General features: G+C 37.1%; 1 protein-coding gene across 1 annotated transcript in view; it reads left to right on the top strand.

Moving 5' to 3' along the window:
* The window catches only part of SLC4A10 (solute carrier family 4, sodium bicarbonate transporter, member 10), a 315,078-nt gene that overhangs the window by 215,604 nt on the left and 76,690 nt on the right, over window positions 1-22,784 (top strand). Inside the window, exons 12-16 of the mRNA XM_006879486.1 lie at window positions 80-145; window positions 383-453; window positions 2,041-2,215; window positions 2,742-2,875; window positions 3,564-3,809. Coding sequence (XP_006879548.1) covers window positions 80-145; window positions 383-453; window positions 2,041-2,215; window positions 2,742-2,875; window positions 3,564-3,809 — 692 coding nt within the window. The remainder of the gene's footprint in view (window positions 1-79; window positions 146-382; window positions 454-2,040; window positions 2,216-2,741; window positions 2,876-3,563; window positions 3,810-22,784) is intronic.

The raw sequence follows: 22,784 nt of genomic DNA, 5'->3' as shown, positions 1-22,784 counted from the left end.
TAGCGGTTTGGTGGTGTGTGTGTGTGTGTGTGTGTGTGTTTAGTACATTTTTCCCTCATGACTTCTTAAATTCTCCCAGGTCACCTGTATCCAGTCTCTTGATTCCAGAGTTCTTCTACAGCTTATGTTGCTGACCAGACTTGAAGTATCCATTTCCCACCTGCTCTCCTGAAGTTGCTGGTGTTTGCCTGGGCTACTCTAGTACTGTTCCTGTAATGAACTCCCACTTCTGGATTTAGATTCTTAATATTAATAGCATATTTATTACACAGTAATAGAACAACTGTTCAAACTAATGTATGCTCTAATAAGTCATTAATTAGAGAATAGTGATCTACTATAAAGTATTAAGAAATGTTAAATACTAATTACTAATTAATAGACCATAGTCATCTCAAATTGTTTTGGGAATTTATGGGATATAAATAAGGAAAAGAATGGATACATAGACCAGTAAGTTAACATTTGAATTGTACCTTTAACTAGTTTACAAGTGACTCAAAATGATCCTTAAATTAAAAATATGAATATTTTTTTAACTAAAAAACAACCCCAAACAGGTGGAGAACTCTTAGGATGATCCTTGTGTAGGTATGTGAATTTTATGGGTCCACTATAAGTTCTGCTATCTTTTTCATGTCTTTTCTTTTTTCCAATTGAAATTTTATTTCTCTCAAGTTTTCCTCCTTCACATTCATCCCTCTAATGGAAGTAGCCATTAGGAAACAGTGACCGAGGACTCATATCATAATAAGATAGCTTTTAATATGGCACTAGTATGTCCATGTTAGATGAAGCAAATAAGGAATATTTTCCATTGTTATGAACATGCACACTTTCAGATTTCTTTCTGAAGACAACAATTAATTTTAATTTGGACTATAAGACTCCCTGATGTATTTACTTTTATTTTAAATTTTTAACAATATTACATAATTTAATACTTTGCTCCAACACAGTCTTCTTTCAAATATTTCCATCTGGTTTCTGGTTATATTAGAAATAAAAGACTTTATCAAGTAAGGCCATCTTTAAGGAGACCTGGTGGCGCAGTAGTTTAAGCATTTGGCTAGGAACTGAAAGGTCAGCTGTTTGAACAGACCAGCTCTGCAAGGGTGCTTCCATCAAGAGAATAGCCTTAGAATCCTCACGGGCAATTCTGCTCTGTCCTACTTGGTTGATAGGAGTTGAAATCAGATTATTACAAGACCATTATTGTCCTGCTAACAATAAACGTTAAGATATGTAAGGAACAGTTGTTGTGCACCACAGAGTCACAATTGACCCATACCTGACTCTCCAGTGTGTTTTTTAGAGGTAGTAATTTACACAAGAGGAGATTGTCCATCCATCTTCTGCGTATATAGGGAATAGTGGATCAAAATTATATTTATTCATATTGGTTGTTATAAGGCCCTCTCAGTCTCTTAAAAATAGAATAATTATTCTGGGACCTATTTGTCTATTCTAAGTATTGCTGTCATCTTCAAAAGCATCATTGTCAGCCTGGGATAATATCTCCTGAGAATTTCTCCCTCTCTACTTTTTTTTTTGTGGTAGAAAGAGTAGGTAACTAGAACCGTGGTTAAACACTGCTTTTTCTTTCTTGAGTGAAGTTCACTGCTGGAGTACACCAGTTAGTTTACCCTTGTTCCTTCTTTGCAATGCTAAATGGAAATAATCAGAAAACGGTGCCAACTCTTAAGGGTAGTAAACCTGCTTTTTGGAGGACTAAAATGATAACGTAATGCAGTCATTTGAGTGATTCTCCTGTGAATGTTGACTGCACAGCCGTGACTGAACCTTGTGTGAGAGAGCCTGATCCTTTTGGTTATTTATACAGTATTTTGTAAGGACTTGAGATAATACTGTGGTGTAAAGCTCTTCCTGTAGGTCTTGATAATACCTTGTAGCCGAGGTAGTATTTATCTCACCTCTTCTCGTGGAAAACATGCTCTGTGTCTTGGTAACAAAACAATTGTTTTCTTACATGCCTTGTATATGTGAGGTTCACTGTTGTGTTTCTCCCTCCTGTCTTAGGATTTTTGGGGGACTTATTTTAGATATCAAAAGGAAAGCTCCATACTTCTGGAGTGACTTCAGAGACGCTTTCAGCCTGCAGTGTTTAGCATCTTTTCTATTTCTCTACTGCGCGTGTATGTCTCCGGTCATCACGTTTGGAGGACTGCTGGGAGAAGCAACCGAAGGTCGCATTGTAAGTATTGTGCCTTTCTCTGTACTTTGAAACTTAACTTTCTGAGAGTCATAGTGAGATAAGCGAGCATTTAATTTTGGATTCCTTTATGAAGAGAGATTTGATGTATGGTCTGTCAGACAAACTTCATATGAAATTTCCCAGATATATAGAGAAACTGATTATCTGAAAGTAGGCTATTTCAGAACAAATTATTTTGAGAAGTGCGCAGGGTTCTGATCTCATGCGTAGCTACTTCCCATATCTCCAAATCATGCTTTTATCCAGATCCTTACACCAAGTATATTTAAACTTTCAGTAAGGCAACAGAAAAGTGAGATTTGGAGGGTGGAGAGGACACATCCACTCTTTCTACTCTTCATTTTCTGCCTATGCTCACTCCTTTCCTCATCCTGTTATGCCACAGACTGCTTTTCGTTATGGTGCAGGAGCTTGTCATGTACTCATGCCTGAGATTCCCCCCCCCCCCAGCTGTGATCCCTGCCTGTACAGCTTAGGTAATGGAACCATTTATGTCTCTACACAGAGTGCAATCGAATCTCTCTTTGGAGCATCCATGACCGGGATAGCCTATTCTCTCTTTGGCGGGCAGCCTTTGACCATACTGGGGAGTACAGGACCAGTTTTGGTGTTTGAAAAGATTTTGTTTAAGTTTTGCAAGTAAGTGTTATATATCCTTGGCCCTTAGTCCGATTCTGTTTCTCTTATTTTGTTCACTCTCCTGATAATCGCATTCAGAGGTCTGCTAGGAGATGTCTGGTTTGACCTAGTTTGGAACTTTTGTCTCTCCATGGAAATAAAAAAATAAAATACGTGTATTTGACATTCAATACTAGATCTAATAGATTAAGGGGAAGGAGTTGTGCTGGCAACTCAAATGCATTGGTTCAAATCCACTATCTGCTTAGGAGAAGAAAGCTGAGCAATCTCCTCCCACGCCATTTACAGCCTCCGAAAGCCTGCCGGAGGGTCAACTATGAACTGATTCTGACTTGATGGCCCATAATAACAAAAACCAGCATTGAGAAACTCTATTTAGTTTGTTTTTTAACTCCTTTAGATGCTTTCTTCAGACAAAGTGCAAACCTTTACCACTAAGCCATCAAAAGCCTCCATGAGAGGCTGATTAGATAACTTAAAATTCTGTTAGACTCTGAAAGTTCATGATGTAGGCCATGGATCAATTTAAGGCATGGGCTCAGATATTCATTGGGTCTTAAATTTAATGACTTGTGGGATGTGAAGCTTGTTTTACTTTTACTTCCTTACTTGGGCTTATTTTCATTCACTTTCAATGTGCTGTGAAGTGACCCTTTCCCCCACTGTTCTTCGCTCTTCCTCTTTGTAGAGAATATGGATTGTCATACCTATCTTTAAGGGCTAGTATTGGACTTTGGACTGCAACCCTGTGTATCATCCTTGTGGCCACTGATGCAAGCTCCCTTGTCTGCTACATCACCCGGTTTACCGAAGAAGCTTTTGCTTCTCTTATTTGCATCATTTTCATTTACGAAGCCCTAGAGAAGTTGTTTGAACTCAGTGAAGCATATCCAATCAACATGCATAATGATTTGGATCTACTGACACAGTACTCGTAAGTACCGTTTTCCCTGTTCGCTATTGGTCTGGTCTTCTTATAAATCTTAGTATTGTAAAGAATATGAGAAATGAACTCAGCAGATTTTGTTGTTGTTAGGTGCTTTCAAGTTGAGTATGACTCATAGTAACCTTATGAATAATAACATGTCTGAGCCTATGAGTTAAATTGATTCATGGCCTAAATCATGGACTCTCAGAGTCAAACAGAATTTTAAGTCATCTAATCAGCCACTTAGGGGAGTGCTGGTGGCTTAGTGGTAAGGAACTGCACTTCCAACCCAAAGGTATGTAGTTGGAATCCACCAGCTGTGGGAGAAAGATGAGCAGTCTCCTCCTATGAGATTTACTACATCTGAAAACCTGCTGGAAGGTCAGCTATGTGTCAGTTCCAAGGGAACACAATCAGCCACTCGTGACATCTGAGTTCACATTATAACACCCTTGCTAAGAATATCTTGTTGAAGTCCTATTTGCTAAGCATTTTCTGAAACAAGTAGAGTGAGCTAAGGCTAGTGTTACTCTACAGGAATTTTGTTTGGTGTAAGTTTTGTTGCTTCAGTTTTCCTTTAGAGTCTTTCCTATTTAATGTTAGCCAAAGAAATTTAGTGATGAAGATAAAAAATTTTACAGAGTTGAGTATAAAAGAAACTCAGTAGTTCTAAATGGTGCTATTTTGATTTTTTTTTTAAATGTGATTAAAACATTTCGACTTGAGTTCATTTGCTCTCATGAGGCGTGACCTTTGTGATGGAGATACTCAGCTCTCACCTATTGAAGGTGATCTTAAAGTTTAAGATTTTAAATGGCAGTAGGAGACTTTGTATTTCTAGACTTGGTACAAAGCAATTTGGGATTTTTCTGAGATTGTGCTTTTAAATGTGGCCATTCTTTGGTTTAATTGTAGGACTTTTGTTGCATTTTATGTATGGATTTTACAACAGCAACTATTTGAAGCAATATGTTCTTTTTTTACAATTTTATTTTATATTGGTGTGCATTCAAAATCCACATACATTATATTTCTATATGTTCTTAAGAATGAGTTACATTAATTAATGCTATTTCTTGGTCTGGACGAGTATCTCTTTGAGTGTCTCACCCTCAAGCATGACTAGGGGGTCTGCGGGGACTTGCAGGGGGAAACCTCTGTGTCCCCCTGCCAACAGCAGCAAGCTTCTCTATCCCACCCTAATGTAGAATCTTATCCACCCAGAAGCCCTTCGCCCAAGCCTTGGACCAAATGAAACAATAAAGCTTTTTGCAACAGCTAAAAAAAATGCTATTTCTTTAAACTGCTGTGATATGACTTTAAATCATTGGGAGATTTTATAACCTCATATGCAATTATAAGACTTTGAAAGTGTTGAAATGAAACAAAAAAATGCAATGTTAAGATTTTGTCAAGGTAACAAGGCTTTTGGTACTTTAAATTTTTTTCTGAATCTTTAGAGATACTTGTAAACAGAGCCCTCCTATATTTGGACAACAGTGAAAGTGGAAATACAAAATCGCTATTCCAATAAATACCAATAGAGTAAGGGTGTTGTGAACAGTATTAAGAGGGGTATGAATGTAGGTTTAGGGTCACTCTGGAAACATGTAGATAGGAAGAAGAATTGGATCAGAATGAGGGATGATACCAGTACATGTGATTTATGCTTATCATAATTTGAAAACAATGTTATCACTGCCTATTCTTACTGGGATATCCTTAATGGAACTCAGGACGGTTGGTCTTTAAACATACTGCTTGTGCCAGGCACAGTGCTAGGGTACTAGGTGTAGAGTGCTATGGTACCATGGGAATAAGAGAGAACAAAACAAGAGGAATTAAGAAGGTGCTGAGGAATAGCGTAGGAAGAGGGTTTGAGACAAAGGAGACGGCAAAGTGTTGGATGCAAGAGTCTCACTAGTGCTCTGAAATATTTGTACAAAGTCACATAGTTACTGATTGAACAAGAAATTAAATCTAGCTTTTATGCCCCTGATGTAGTTTCCCTTGCACTGATAAACACACACAAGTTCTCCAAAAGAAGTGTGGAATACAAGGCTGAATTGTTCTTTCATAGGCAGATGCCTGCTGCCTGTCCTCCCAGCTGACTCTCAGCTGGAACTTCTTAGGAATTGCAGACCAAGAACCACAGCTTAAAATATTTTGCTTTTAAAATTTTTGGTAGAACAAAAGATAAGAGAAACAAAAGCTGAGTTCTGTGATTTGAAGGTTGAAAAACAATGCAAAGGATAGATAAAAATGGAAGAAGAGGCATCAGAAGTAGATCTCAAGGGATAAAAGGACATCAAGAATCTTTTAGAGAGGAAAATGGTATAGAGATCAAACAGAATAAGGGCACTTATTTAAAGAGATCATTTTTAACATCAAGAAATGGCTTGCATGGGGAGGGAAGTCATGACTAGAAGACAATTTGAAAGGAAAAACAAATATGAAGAGCATAGGCCATAAAGAAGTGGAGAAGTATGTCAAAGAGGTGAAAAAACAGTGTCTGCTGGAGAGGACAGTGGGATCAAAGGAGGATAATCTGGGATAGAAAAGAGCTATGCAAGTTTGAAAAATGAGTGCACAGAGCTAAAGGAAAGAGATTGGAGATGTCAGAGAGAGAAGAGACAAACATGGGGTTGCAATCTCCCAGAAGTCAGAGTGGTGAGATCCAGACAAACAGTGGGGTTAATTAAACGGACATCTCTTCTCAAGCAAGTGTTCAGAGGGTAATTTGAGAGCAAAAATAGCTTTATGTGCTCATGATCCCTGTCGGTCATGGTGAGCAAGAGAAGAGCAGCCTAAGGTCCTGATTTTCTTAATGTTGAGAGCTCTGCTTTTTAAACAGTGATACCCACAAGTGTGATTGCTCTGATCCCACAGTGTATCGAAAGCCTGATTATTTGAAGGCTGGGCACCAACATGTGCTAATTACTGTCTTTTATTTCCCAAGTGTCTATCTCAATCAAAATTAGGAATGTCGATAAAATGGAAAGACTGACTTGTCATAGCAGGCAGTGAAGTTTAAAGAGGCATCAGAAATAGGTGTAATACGAACAGAGGGGGTGGAGAGAGGAAGGGAGAGAGCATTTCCCTGACAAGGGACCCTCACTATAATGATCTCTGATGGCAGTTTTACCACCATGATCTCAAGGTTTCTAACAGCTTACACATTTCACATGTGAATCTCTGATTAGATACTGTCTGTCCTTGCTCCTTGTTTGAGAAACAAAACCAATCTCGTTTGCTTTGCCTGAAGTGTTTCTCTTTATCCATGCACATTTTTTTAGTCTGTGCTTTATAAATAGGAGCAACAGTTAATTTAATGTATTATATAATCTTATACATAAATAATTATAGCCGTCCATCAAGATCCCTGAGGCATTGTTTCAAGAACTCCTGCAGGTATCAAATATTCCATGATACTCAAATGCCTTATAAAAAATGGCATAGTATTTGCATGTAACCAGCACATCCTCTTGTGTACTTTAAATCATCTCCAATTTATTTTTAATGCCTAAAATAAAACCCCCTCAAACTCATTGCAATCAAGTCGATTTGACTGATTTCAAGACTGGAAAACTTAATTGGAGGAGACTGCCTATATTTCTCCAGCAGAACAACTGTTGGATTTGAACATCAAGAGAAGCTTTTCCTTCCAGTGGGCAGTACAGCACACTGAGGACTTCATCAGGAGCACATCTTTATAATACCTAATATGTTGTAATGCCTAATTAAATGTTATGTAAATAGCACTTACACTCCCTGATAATCTTTGAGGAAGACCTTTTACCACTTGTAAAAAGATCAAGGGCAGCATGGGACGGCCATATCTGGCCTTTACTAACTTCACAAAGAGGAATTGTCCCCATCAAAAACATCAGCAGCACAAAACCATTTCCCATGAGGTCAGGTATGTCCCTCATACTCGCACACATCTTTCTACCCATCGCAACACCAAGCTTACTGCTTTAATGGATCCAGAATCTGAGGTGATAGCTCACAGATCACATAGAACCATATTGGGGAAGTCAAAAGGCTTTAATTCAGATTAGCAGCTGAATACAGTCAAGACAACTTTTGAAATGTGCTTGCAGGTACCTCAGCCTTGAGCATTGTGGCATTAGGCTAGGGTTCTAAAGCTCTCAGTCCTGCCAGTTCTGGCTCTCTCCACCAGCTGTCCAAGAAATTTGGGCAAAGGCTCTTAGCTCTGGTTCCTCATGATCTAGCAGTTCAGGTCAGCTCTGTCTCATGTTGGGTCTCTGGTTCTCCTCTGTGGCTACTATGGCTGCTGCTCCATTACACCCTAGTCTGGCTGTAAAAGAGTCTCTGGCCTCAAAGGACATGTTCCATTCTCTTGCTTTTTCTTTGCTGACAAGTGAGGTTTTTCCTATTCTGCTGCTAGTACTGTGGAATTTAATGGTGAGACCATCCAATCCTTTTGAGGAAAGGCTAACACACCCTTTGAGCATATTTCCACTCAGCCACATGGCAAAGTCAAAGACAAATGGCTAGGGAAACAATTTTGCACACTGAACCCTGAACACCCCACCACGTGATTGCTTTTTTATCCCTCTTACTATGTTCACTCTGTTCTTACTTTAATTGACAGATATGCAGCAATTGATTGTACTATTTCACAGAATTCACATGACCTTTTTAAGTTACTTTCTTGTTCTTACCAAGGTGCCCTTTTCACACTAAGCAGTTTATAAGTGTCGTTATGGAAATGACCACCTAGAACTTTCCACTCCTACAGTTGCTGGCCACATGCTTTCACAGAAAATTTTGAGATCAAGATTCCTGGGCTTTGCTTGTGGATGTAAATGCTCAGAATTTTCAAGTTAAACAGAGAATTATTCAGCAAAAGGGATGTGTTTCTTCCTCAGAGTACTGGTTTGTTAGGGATGGGCAAATTAGAAATTGGCTGTCTAAAATGGGGATATTCCAAGAGGTGGGGAGAGTGGGAGCAGAGGGCTTATGATTGGCATGGGCAAATCATAGGGTTACACAATCTGGTAGGTGGAGGGAGAGGAGGTATAGGAAATGGGAAAGACCTGGCAGGGATTTGGAAAGACAGGGTAATGACGGGCATAATTCAATGATGATTATTTTATAAAGCAAAGAATGGGAAAGACTTTATGAAACACAATGTTAATGAAGGATAATGTGAAACACAATATATATGAACTTTGTAAGTAAACCAATAGAAATCTCTGTAAATGTTCATTGAAATTAATTAAAAAATATATGAAAAAGTATTGCAAAACTATTGATAGCAGCATATATCAATTCTACTCATCTCTTTTTAACTGTTTATTGTTTTATGTGAAAGTTTATAAAGCATGTTCATTTTCTTCCATAATGTATAGATGTTAGCTTTCCATAATTTATGCATATTTGGTGTTTAGTAATCTATAGACATGTTGCTGTGTGACATTGATTGCAATCCCTTCCACACTCAGAAGCAGTCTTCCAATGCCTCCACTCCCACTTGTCCTTCTTTTCTTCCCTTTCTTTCCTTTTGAGCCCTGATTTTTATGCAAATGCTGCCTCTTTTCTCTCACACAGTTGTTTGTGAGCACTACACTCCTCCGTAGTGTTATTATTCACTTTACAGGTTTGTCTAATGTTTTGCTGAGAGAATCTAACCTTCTTCATATGTATAATTCACTGACACCAGTTATATCAACCATGTTATTCAACTGTCATTAATGTTCATTGCCAAATTTTTATCACCACAACCAGCAATGTGGTGCTGCTTAACATTGACTCACTTCTTTCCTCTCTCTTGCCCCTGGTAATCAATATTATATTCTGCTCTCTGAATATTTGCTTATTCTAGATATTTCATATTAATGAAATCATACAGTATTTTAAAAAATTTTAAAGAAAACTAAAAAAATAAAATGGGACTATTAAGGCATTAGGTATGAAGTAGCTCGCTTACACACTTTCATAAAAGTAGTTATTAGTAAAATAATTGTAAGAGGGAAAACCCCACAGTATACAAGAATGAAATACAATGTGAATGAAAGATTATATAAAACAATGTACAGGCATGAAACACAATGTATATGAATGATGGAACTATTAGTAAGAAAATATCCTGGGTAATGTGGTAGCTAGATAATAGAATATCTGTGATTGCTTTCTCTACAAACGAAATAGGCGTGTCCTGCCACCTGTTTTGTTCAAGTATAAAATAATAGGGGAAAGACATCATGTCTGAGGTCATCATTTTAGATAGTTCCTTTTACTTAGGCCTCCCATATTCAGGTTGCCTTAAATTCATAGTTTCACCACTTACATAACAAATACATTTGGTGTTTTAATACTTTCCTAGCTTCTCTAGTTTTTGAACCTTATAATGTACTAATATATAAACTTTATATTTGAAGTTAGAAACTTTCTTTATGTCATGCCAAGAGCGAGTGTCAAGATAATCAATTTAGCTTTGAGAAAGTATTCATTATACCAGACGATCAAACTGAATATGTCAAGTTAGCAATAAGTAATGAGTTTAGGGGAATAATTCTTTCTCCGTTACTTTGATTTTAAGAAACGGCAAAAATAGAATAAAGCATTCTGCTTGTGTAAGATGAAATGTTCCCTCAATATACAGTATTTATATAAATCTTTCAAAGACGACAAGCTAAAGAAAGATCAGGGTTGTATTAACTTTTGGCGAGTCAAAGCAAAGTGCAAGTTCTGAATAACACTCTGTTTTCTAATATATTAGCACTCTAGAACCAAAGAAAGGAGCCCTGGTGGCAAAACAGGTTAAAGTTGGCTTCTAACTGAAAGGTTAGCACCTTGGACCACCTAATGGCTCTGTAGAAAAAAAAGATCAGATGTTGGGATCCTGTAAAGAATTGTAATTGTTGTTGTGTGCCATTGCTAAGACCAACTCATAGCTGATCCTCCAACAGGTTTTCAGAGGCTGTAAATCATATAGGAGGAGATTGTCTCTATTTCTCCATTGGACTGATTGGTAGATTCAAAGTGCTTGCCTTTGAACTGGTAGTGTAACTCTTTACACACTAGGCCACCATCACTCCCTCCTGTAAGGAATACAGCCTAGAAAACTATGGGACAGTTCTGCTTTATGACGTGAGATCACTATGAGTCAGGATTGACTGGATGGCACCTAACAACAACGGTAAGACTTCAGTAAAATCCAGCAATTAACAAAGTATTTGAAAACATTATCTAACTACAAGATTAAGAGTTTGGCTTTATTGGGATTTTTTAAATGCTTGTGCTTTTCATTTCTTTGTTTTCTTTGATATCCAGTCCCTTGTACAATCTGAGACATTAATCTGTTCTTAATAAATACCATTTTTTTTATTATCCTCTGAAAAGAACATACTCTTTTTTGTTATCTGTGCAAGCTAAATGTAAGTCTTCATTGTCATAGAAAATGAATAGCAATACTATACCCCCTGAGGCCCAGCCTTGTACTCTGGTCAGTAAGTGATACCTTAATATGTATACTGATTAATTGAACTTGTTGTAAAATAAGTTGACATCATCTAGTCAATCTTATAATAATTTACAGTATCTTTAACACCATCCCTAAAGACTTAAACTACACATTTTAAATGAGTATTACACATTATAAGAATCTTAATGTAAGATAAAGATATACAAATGTGGAACCAAAATGAATTCTGAGTGAAAATTTAGATGAGGGTCCAACATAGTGGGGGAAAGTCATCCAGAATAATAAGGAGAGACAAAACTACAACATCCAGCAGACCCGCCAAAAGTGGTCCATAGATAAGGGAGACAAGAACATGAATGAGAAGCTATCGTAGCTTGGTCCTTGGACCATTCAGTCTTCAAAAATAAAAAACCCAAGTTTCGAGAAACCTCTGTGTTTATTTAACTTTTCTGTATTTCTGACATTACCCGTATATATACTGTAATCTGAACTTATCCAGAATTGCTTGACACATGATTTTGGAATGATCTGTTTTTTGTATTTATTTACATAATGTTTGTCCATGTCTTTTAGAGTAATTTCTACCCATACCTAGACATGTACACATACATTAATTCTTAGGTTTACATTTCTGCAAAGACTTCTTGCAGTTAATATACACATTTACTACCAAGGTTTTCCTCCATTAAAAAGCTTATAATAAGTAAATAGATTATTTGGTACCTTGGAATTTTTTTAAAATGCCATAATATGCACTCTGTTAAGTGATTATTCAGTAAATCAACTTCTAATAACTCAACTTTATTCTTGATTCTTGACCACTTACTCTCCTCATTTTCTCTTTTAGATTTTAAGCTAAATTATTATTATTTTAATAAAATTTCTCTGCAGTAGTATACAGGGCAATAGCTTATGATGTAATTGCTTTACTCTTACTGCTTCTAATGGATTTTGATCATTTTCCTGAATAAAACTAGTGTTTCTTTCCTTTTCCACCTCTAGATTAAGGGATTAGTAGATGTCAGCTGAACTTTTAAGTCTTCCCTACTTCTCAGATCCACCATCAACAGGCCTAAACCACCAACTGCTCTGCAGGACCAAGTGGGCAGTTTTCTGCCTCTGAAAATCTGCTAGAGGGTCAGCTATGAGTTGATTTAGACTCAATAGGAGTGAGTTGAATTGGAAATAGTTTTTAAGACCTTAATTAATTTCTCTTTAATGCTTCTTTGTCAACCAGCATTGAAAAGACAGCAGTTTATATGGATAACCAGCAGTTGTTGTTATGTGCCATCTAGTTACTGGCTTGTTACTCGGCATGATTATTTGTGCTGTTCAAATTAAAAGTTTTATTTATATATGTTGTTGTTATTGTTATATTCCAACAAGTTCCCTGCAACTCATAGTGACCTTATGTACAACAGCCCTAAACCCTGCTCTATCCTGTGCCACTCTCACTGTCTCGGACACACCTACCCCCATTACTCCAGTCTCTGAATCAATCTATCTCAGAGAGGGTCTTCCTCTCCTGCACTGTCCCAACAACCTCCCAAGCATGACGTTCCTCTCCAAGGACTGGTCCCTCCTTGCAACATGCCCAAAGTATATCAGACGAAGCTTCAGAATCTTTGCCTCCCAGGAGCAGCCTGGTTTAATCCATTCTAGGACGAACCTGTTCATTCTCTTTGCAGTCCATGTTATATTCAATACTCTTCTCCAATACCACAGCTCAAAGGTATGAATTCTCCTATCATTCCTAGTCATTGTCCAGCTTTCTGATGCATAGCAAGTGATTGCAAAGACTATGGCCTGTATCAGGCATACCGTGGTCTCCAGACTGACATTGTTGCTCTTCAGTACTTTGGAGCAGTCCCTAACAGCAGTTTTTCCCACCACAACACGTCTTTTAATTTCCTGGCTGCTGGTGCCAAGGATGTTGATTGTGGAGCCAAGCAAATTAAAGCTGTGAACAATCTCAGTCTTTTCACCATCTATCATGATGCTGCCAGTTGGCCCAGTGGTAAGTATCTTTGTTTTCTTGATATTCAGCTTCAATCCATATTGAAGGCTTGCAATCCTTGACTTTCTGCAGCAAGCGCTTCAGGTCCTTCTTAGTGTCAGCAAGCAGGGGTGTGTTATCTTCATAATGCAGATTGTTGATGAGTCTTCCTCCAATCCTGATGCCACATTTCTCTTCATAGAGCCCAGCCTTCCAGATAATCTGTTCTGCATATAGACTGAAAAGGTATGGAGATGGGACACATCCCTGGCAATTTTGAACCATACAGTGTTTCCTTGCTCTGTTCTGATGACGGCCTCCTGGTCCAAGTATAAATTTGCATTAGCACAATCAAGTGTTCTGGGATTTCTATTCTTCTCAGAGTTAGACACAGTTGTTGTGATCCACACAGTCAAAACACCTTTGTTGCATAATCAATGAAACACAGATAGACATTCCTCTGGTACTCCTTACGTTCAGTCAAGATCCATCTAACATTAGCTACAATACCCCTAGTACCACGACCCTTTCTAAACCCAGCCTGCACTTCTGGTAGCTCTCAGTCACTTGTGGATAATCTTCAGCAGAATCTTCCTTGCATGTGATATTAATGATATTGTTTGATAATTTCCACACTCTGTTGGATCACCTTTCTTTGGAATGGGAATAAATATAGATCTCTTCCAGTCAGTTGGCCAGGTGGTTGTCCTCTAGATTTCATTTCTTGGGACAACTTGGTGAGCATATCCAGGGTACATCTGTTTGTTGAAATATGCCATCAATTAATTCCTGGGCCCTTGTTTTTTACCAATTCTTTTAAGGCAGCTTGAACTTCCTCCTCCATCACACAGGCTCTTGCTCATATTTTGTTTCATGAAATTCTTTTGTGTCTGCCAATTCCTTTTGATACAATGACTCTGTGTACTCTTTCCATTTTCTTGTAATACTTCCTGGATCATATAATATTCTGCCCAAAGCATCCCTAAGTATTGAACTTAGGCTTGAATTTGTTCTTCAGTTTCTTCAGCTTAGAAATAAGTTTGAGCAAGTTAATGAGCAAGTTTGGTTTCTTTAATTTTCTGACTCCAGCTCCTTGCACATTTCATTATAGTACTTTGTCTTCCTGTGCTTCTTTTTGAAATATTATCTTCAGCTCCTTGATGTCTTGATTTCTTCCCTCTGCTTTGGAATCTTGGTGCTCTAGTTCAATATTCAGAATCTCTTCTGCCATCCATTTTGGTCTTTTCTTCCTGCTCTACCTTTTGCACTCTTCCTGGATGATATTCTTGATATCCTCCCATACATAACTCATCTGGTCTTTGCTCATTAGTGTTCAGGGCCTCAAACCTCTTCCTTGAAATGGTTTTGAAATTCAGGTGTGATAGACTCAAGGTCATATTTTCGTTCCCGTGCACTTGACTTCATTTTCCTTATCTTCAGCTTTCACAATCAGCACCTGGACTAGTTTTCACAGCTAGTATTGAGCTTCTCCAGCAATTCTTTCCACAGATGTGATCATTCTGATTCCTGTGCATACCATCAGGTGAAATCCATGTGTATAACCTGAGTTTATATTTCTTATAAAATGTTTTTGCAATGAATAAGTTGTTGATTATGCAAAATTCGATCATTCTATCTCTAGCTTCATTTCTGTCACTAAGTCATGTTTTCCAACTACTGATTCTTCTTCTCTGTTCCCAACTTTTGCATTCCAGTCAACCATTATTATTAATGCATCATGATCGCATGTTTGATCTCTGACTGCAAAAGCTGGTAGAAATCTTCTATTTCTTCTTCTTTGGCTCTGGTTGTTTGTGCATATAGCTGAATGATAGTGGTAGTCACTGGACTTTCTTGCATGCATATGGATATTATCCTGTCACTCACATCTAGAAGTGAGATTTTTAACTATGAAAGCACCCCCACTTTTCCTCACCTTTTCATCTCCAGCATAGTAAATCATATGTTTGTCTGACTCACAAAAAGATGCACTGCTTAGATGACACTGAGCTTCTGTTAATGGTGATGAAATCTGGGTATAGTGGTGATTGTTGAACAATATAATAATTGTAGTTAATGTCACTGAACTGTATGTATGAAGATTTAGGAAATAGCCTACTCTATAGTGTCACTATGAGTTATTGTACTCGACTTGATGGCACCTAACAACAACAGCAAAAATGCTCTGGTGGCCTAGTGGTAAAAAGCTGTACTGCAATCCCAAAGGAATGTGATTTGAATCTGCCAGTTGCTTTGCAGAAGGATGGGCAATCTCCCCCATGCAGTTAAACTGCCTCTGAAAACTTGCTGAAGGGTCAACTAGAAGTTGGTTCTGACTCTATGGTATACAATAACAACAACAATATTGCAAGTATACATACTGCAATAAAAATAGAAAAATAAAAGATATATGCATAGCTTCACTTACCTAAAAAATATCTAGCAAGTGATACTTTCAACTTCTAGTGATATCACTTGAGACTTATTCCCATTAGGCTAAGGACTTAAGGGGAAAAAAATCAGTGAACAAGAGAGAAAGCTTAAAAGCACCTTTATTGGGGGGCTTCTGGGCAAGGTTCCTCGTTCTGAAGATGAAGAAGGAGGAAGTTGCACTTTGAATGTATGTATCTGGGAGAATTTTTATAACAGGGTCTTTAGGGAGGATAGGGAAGGTCATTCTATTGTGATTTATGATTCATTCATTAGTTCTGCCAGGTGGGTGAGGCCGTTCACTTTTCTTGTCTATGTGTGTATTCTTTGAATTCTTCATTTTCCCCTTTGGCCCCCTGTCCAGACCTAACAATTCCTATATAGCCTCATACTGTTTTTAAAGTCAGAATCCTTCTTATAGAGAGTCACTGACCTTTAAGTGAATTTCTCATGCAAGATTAAGTCAAAGTACCTAAAATAACAGAAATCTTGAACTTTAATGAGCTGATACAATAAGTTAAGTATTTTTACTCTTATTCACTAGTAACTGCATATTTATCTGTACTAGTAATTGGAAAAAATAGTACATCTGACCTTATCCTTTCTAATACACATTGAGCATAGTTTATTCACATACTATAAATAATTTATTCACATACTATATATTCATCATCATTGTATTTCATCAAAATGGACTTGATCCACAGCTTACCCTCCAGTGGAGTTTCAGAGGCAAATAATCACATAGGAGGAGATTGCGCATCTTTCTCTGCCAGTACAGCTGGTAGATTCAAACCACAACTGCTTACCACAAGTCACCAGAGTGCCCGGTAACACAATATAGTTTCACATTATTTCTTTCAACTGATGGGATTTAAAAACTACTTTAACACACTATTTCTCAACCAGTGACAAACCAATGAAACTTATGTAGGCAATGTAGTTTTTATTTATCAAGTATTCATAAAAAAATATTCTTCCAAAACTTCCACTAGTTTTTATGTCTTTGAAACCCATTGTACCAACCAAAACTACTTCCAGAGATCATCTTTTATTGAAATATCACAGTGGCACACAAAATAAAGATTAGTAACTTTGAGAATGGTATTCTATTTATAACAATGACAACAAACTTATCTATAAGCATAAAAAGTCAATATTTACTCTTTAAAAAACCCATAAAATGAGACACTATGGGTGAACCAGAATATTGGAAAAGAAGCAAGAAGAATATGAAGAAATTATTAAAACAGTGTAGAAAATGTAAAAAGCACTAAACAAGTATTGTAGAAAATATCAAATGAGAACCTAACTTGTTAATGCTAAATTTCACCAAAAACTCAGTAAAATATTTGTAAAAATATATTGTAAATAAAACCCTGTAATGAATGATTAAAGTATATTCCTTGATAAAAACAAAAATACATAGCTATTTTTAAAACTTCAGAAGCAAACTTCCATATATTTTTCCCACATAGCCCCTGATTAGTTTGAACCACCAACCTTCGGTACCAAAGCTCTGTCTGTGCTTAACCATTGTAGCACCAGGGCTCCCTCTATAGAATTATGAATTTAGCTATGAGCATTATTTTTACTAGATATTTTTAGGGACAACCAAATTTAGTTGAATTAGAATATTTTTCTATCTATAAATATAATTATTGAAAATTTAAACTCTTCAGCTTATATTTATTTTTAACAAACAAGAAAACATCAAATGAGAAAGTATATCTACAACTCTAGAGACAAGGACCATTTATTTTGTAATGTCAATGATGGTCACAACTCTTATTTGCAGGAATATATATATATATATATATATATATATATAATAGATAGATAGATAGCCAAGACCATGTGAGGTCAGCCATATATGAACTTTGACAAATCTACAAAGGGGAATTGCCCCTGTCAATAGCACAAAACCAATTCCCATAAGGTCACATAGATTGCCCACACTCTTACACCTCATTCTACTCATCCCAATACAAATTTTATTGTTTTATTAGATCCCAAACCTCATGCAACAGCTCACAGACCACACAGAACCATGTTAAGGTAGTAAAAAAGCTGTAATTCAGGTTGGCAGTAGGTTACATAGTCCTCAGGACAGTTTCAGAAACATACTCGAAGGCACCTCAGCCTTGGGCCTCAAGGCTTTAGGCAAGTGTTACAAAGCTCTCAGTCCTGCAGATTATAACTTTCCTTGCCCAGTCCTCCAACAAACTGGGTAAACAGCTCTTAGCTCTGGTTGAGTGTTGTAGAAGTCCCAAGGTCCATTGCTTCTCATGTCAGATTTCTGATTTTTTACTGTGGTTGCTATGACTGCTGGAGCTTTAGATCTAGCTGGCACAAGAATTTCTGGCCCTAGAGGGAGCATACTGCATGTCTACTCCTTATTTTATGGTGGTCAGATTGTCAAATTCTACTGCTGGATTTGCTTTTTTAATGGTAAGACTAGCCAATTCCATTGTGGATAGGCTAACCTGCCCTATTTAGGTGTTCTTGTTCATCTATATGGCCAAGTCAATCAATGGCTGGGGAAGCCATTTTGAACAATAAACCCTTAACACCACAATATACTATATACTATATATACTATACATACTATCTATAATATAATACAGAATTAATTATAATGATGTATAAATGTTATTGTTGTTTTTATTGTATACCATTGAGTCAGAACCAACCAATAGCTGACCCCCTTGGCAGGATTTCAGAGACAGTTAATCCAGTTAATTGTATGGGAGGATATTACCCATCCTTCTCCCATGGAGCAGCTGGTGGGTTTGACTGGCATGCCATTGGGATTGTAGGCTATTTCTAGACTGGGAAGATGAGTGGAATGGCCAGGTTCTATGAAGGTGTATTTGCTGGTTTGAGGTTGAGACTAGGGTGTGGCTCTTGCTTGCAACAGGGTGTGAGCTGATCGGATTTAGCCTTGTATTTAAAAATATTTTGGCCATGTCTGTTTTTTATGGATCTCCTGAATTAAACTTGGAAGCAAGAGTCGCATCCACTTCCAAAAAAGCTTGCCTCTGGAAACTCTATGAACTTGGTGAAAAGATGAAAATTTTTCATTCAAGACTTTCATCCATAAGGTCGCTATGGGTCATCTACAACTTTACAGCACTTAACAAAAACATATATATATATATATATATATATATATATACACACACACACACACACACACACACACATACATACATACACATATACATATGTACACATTGCACTTAATATACACACACATTATATATACATACATACATCTATATACACTTTGCTGTTGTTGTTGTTAAGTGTTAAGTTGTAGACAACCCATAGCACCATATGAATAAAAGTCTTGAACACAAAACTTTCATCTTTTCACCAAGTTCATAGAGTTTCTGGAGGCAAGCTTTTTTGGAAGTGGATGCCACTCCTTCTTCCAAGCCTGTTTTATTCCAGAGATTTAAAAAAAACCAGACTGGCAGCCAAAAGCCTTTTAAAATATGAGGCCAAATCTGATCAACTCAGAGCCACACCCTAGGCTCAACCCTAAACCAGAAAATATATCCTTGTAGAATCCAGTCTTTCCACTTACTTTCCCATCCTGGAAATAGCCCCAGACTGGCAGCCAAAAGGCTTTTTAAATATGAGGATAAATCCAGTCAGCTCAGAAACACACCATAATTTCAACACCAAACCAGAAAATACACCTTTGCAGAATCCAGCCATTCTACTTACCTTCCCAGCCTGGAAATAGCCATACATATTTAAACACATACCTCATTCTGTACACACACACACACACACACGCACACACACATATTATTGAAGTCACTATGTCAGTATATCTCAATGGGAATCATCCTCTCCTTTTCTGATTCTTCCTTAAACTTATTAGGTCACCAGAACTCCAGACTGCTATCTATCTATCTATCTATCTGTCTATCCAATCTTCTATATAATATCTGTCTCCTACACAGTCACTTATACATTATTTTTAAATACTTTTTTGTCCCGACTGTTCAATATATTAAAACAATTACAGTGCTTGTAGGGGAAAGACAATGAGATACTACTATTTTTTTATAAATGTTCTGTTATATGGTTATATTGTTTTTATAATTCCAAATTCATTTTATGTTAGAGATAGAATTGGCATAAAAGAATGTTTGATGTATACAGTTTGATCATGATTCTCTGACATTATATTTTTTATTAATATTTAACTTGTTACACAACAATATGGGGGCTAATATAGTCAATAAAGAGTTTCTTGTTGGTTTTTTTTAAATGAGGCACAAAAATATACTTTTGAATGCACTCAGGATGTTACTATTAACAACCGTTTAAAGGCAAAAGGAAAGCATCTGACACCCAGGGACTAAAATTAGTATTAATGTTGATGGGTGTTCCACCAAATTACGTTTTCCAGGAGACAGACTGATCACCTCCATTAGGCCTTGAAACAAAAGTAAAGGCTTTTTGATGAGAACATTTAATTATAATGTTTATCTAATCACTCTGTAACCATTTATATAAACAAAATTGTTTAGCATATTCTGTTTTCTTGGGCAATGGAGGATAAGTTTGCAAAAGTGTGTATTTTAAGTCATTTGACCAAGCACCACAATCCAAATTGGCATTTTCTACTGGTATATTTTTTAAATGCAGAGAAGTGAGGATACTGCTAATTCTTCTGTTTTCCATTCCATGGAACTGTGGTCGTTACAAGAGTAATATTTATAACAATAAGGATATTGCAAAACACTCTAATAGTGTATACATGCTAGGTACTATTATAGATACCTTTGTTTATATCATGGGCACCTCTGGTGACCTAGTGCAAGAAGCTTCCTAATAAGCTTGTCAAATTAATTACTATCATATTTACCATTTTACAGATTATTATTATTAGGTGCCATTAAGTGGCTTATGTCCTATAAGCAACAGATCTGAACCCTGTCCTATCCTGTGCCAATTTCATAATTTCCAGCACATTTGAGATCATTGCTGATGGGCTTCTTTTACTGATAAAAATACTTAACCAGAGAATGCTTACTAACTTTTCCAAGATTTCTCAGCTAAGTAATTGGATATAGATGTGAATGAACATAAGGAATCTGATTGGAGAGTCCAGAGCAGTGGTATCATCAGGGATGGTGTCTCTCAGTGTAAAAACTCATGGTGTAACGCTCCTTCATCCCTAGCTTCATGGTCCTCCTTCTACAAAGATTGTACAGAATCCATATGAATGTTTATTACCACTTTTGATAATAAAAACACAAGGATTTCCTTTTCCATGATGACCCATCAAGTTTCTGAGTCTATATATCTTATTTGAAGGATACTAGCCATCATTCTTCATCTGAGCCATTGGTCAATTCAAATGGCCAGAGACTTGCAGTCTTTAGGTTAATGGCACAATACACTATGGACTATGCCACCAGAGCTCTTTAGCCAGAAGATTTAAAATATATTTAAATTAAAACAAACCTCAAACTCATTGCTTTTGAGTGAGAACTGAGTAATAGCTGATCCTACAGTGGGTTTCTGAGAAGATAAATAGTATGGGAGAAGATTGTCTTTCTCCTGCAGAACCATTGGTGAATTAAAATCTCCAAAGGCTAGACTTTTGGATTAGCATCACAACTCCCTCCACACACTACCTTGGGTCTGAACTGACTCACTTTACTCCTAAATCCTTCCATTGGGTTATTTATTTCTGAAATTGCTGACTCTCCAGCAGTTTTTTAGAGACTGTAAATAACAGAAAAAGAGATTTCTCATCTTTCTCTCATTGAGTATCTAGTGGGTTAGAGTCACCAACCTTTAAGTTAGCAAACCAACGCTTTACTCACCAAGCCACATAGAATTAATTGATGCAATCCTCTCCTGGTTGTACATCTCCAGCTATATTTACCAGGCTTTTTATACCGTAGACTGAGCCTTCTCATTTTGTTTTATAATCTTTTTGGCTTAGGGATTTACCCCTAGGTCTCTGATCCACTCTGAGTTGATTTTTATGTATAGCATGAGATTTAGATTATGCTCCAGCTTTCTGAAGATAGAAGTCCAGACTTGCCAGCACCTTTTGTTAAAAGAAGTTGTCTTTTCCCCATTTGATAAGTTTTGTTTTCTTATACAAGTTGACCACAGATAGATGAATTACTTTCTGGGTTTTTGATAATGTTCCATTGGTCTATGTGTCTGTCACTGTACCAGTGCCACACCATTTTGGTTATTATATCTGTGTAGTAGATTTTGAGGTCAGGAAATCATACTATGCCTCCCACTTCTTTTTTGTTTTTCAAAAGTGCTTTGCTTATTTAGGGTCTCTTTTCTTTCCAAATAAACTTGGCAGTTGCCTTTTCTTTTTCTTTGAAATGTTAATTTGTTATCTATGAAAAGCTCAGTATCAGTTATGCTGATTGTGGAACAGATCACCAAATACTCATATGCAAGTTCAAGCTGAAGCTGTGGAAAATGAACTCAAACCCAGGGGGAACAAAATTTGACCTTGAGTGTATCCCGCCTGAATTTAGAAACCACCTCAGGAACAGGTCTAAGGCCTTGAACACTAATGAGCTGTGGGAGGATATCAGGAATATCATTCAGGAAAAATACAAAAGGTCATTGCAAAGACAGAGGAGGGGGAAAAAAGACCAAAATGGATGTCAGAAGAAACTGAATATTGCACTAGAGTGCCGAGAAGCCAAAGCAAAGGGAAGAAATAAAGATATTAAGGAGCTGAGCTCTTCGCCATATTCCCGGTTCCCCTGAAGTCGCAGCAATGAAGGTCGAGCTGTGCAGTTTCAGTAGGTACAAGATCTACCCAACAATGAATGAATGGAATCCCAAAATCTCTGTAGATGTTCATTGAAATGAAAAATAAACAACCTAAATTTAAAAAAAAAAAATACATCTACCCCGGCACGGGAGGCGCTACGCCAGGACCGATGGGAAGGTGTTCCAGTTTCTTAATGCAAAATGCGAGTCGGTCAGCTTTCCTTTCCAAAAGGAATCCACGGCAGATAAATTGGACTGTCCTCTACAGAAGGAAGCACAAAAAAGGCCAGTTGGAAGAAATTAAAAAGAAAAGAACCCG

The sequence above is a fragment of the Elephantulus edwardii genome, unplaced genomic scaffold (assembly GCF_000299155.1).
Source record: "Elephantulus edwardii isolate Elephantulus edwardi_28Jun2011 unplaced genomic scaffold, EleEdw1.0 scaffold00003, whole genome shotgun sequence".
NCBI lineage: Eukaryota > Metazoa > Chordata > Mammalia > Macroscelidea > Macroscelididae > Elephantulus > Elephantulus edwardii.
Note: the sequence above shows the minus strand (reverse complement) of the source record. Positions and strands in the feature narration are given on the sequence as shown.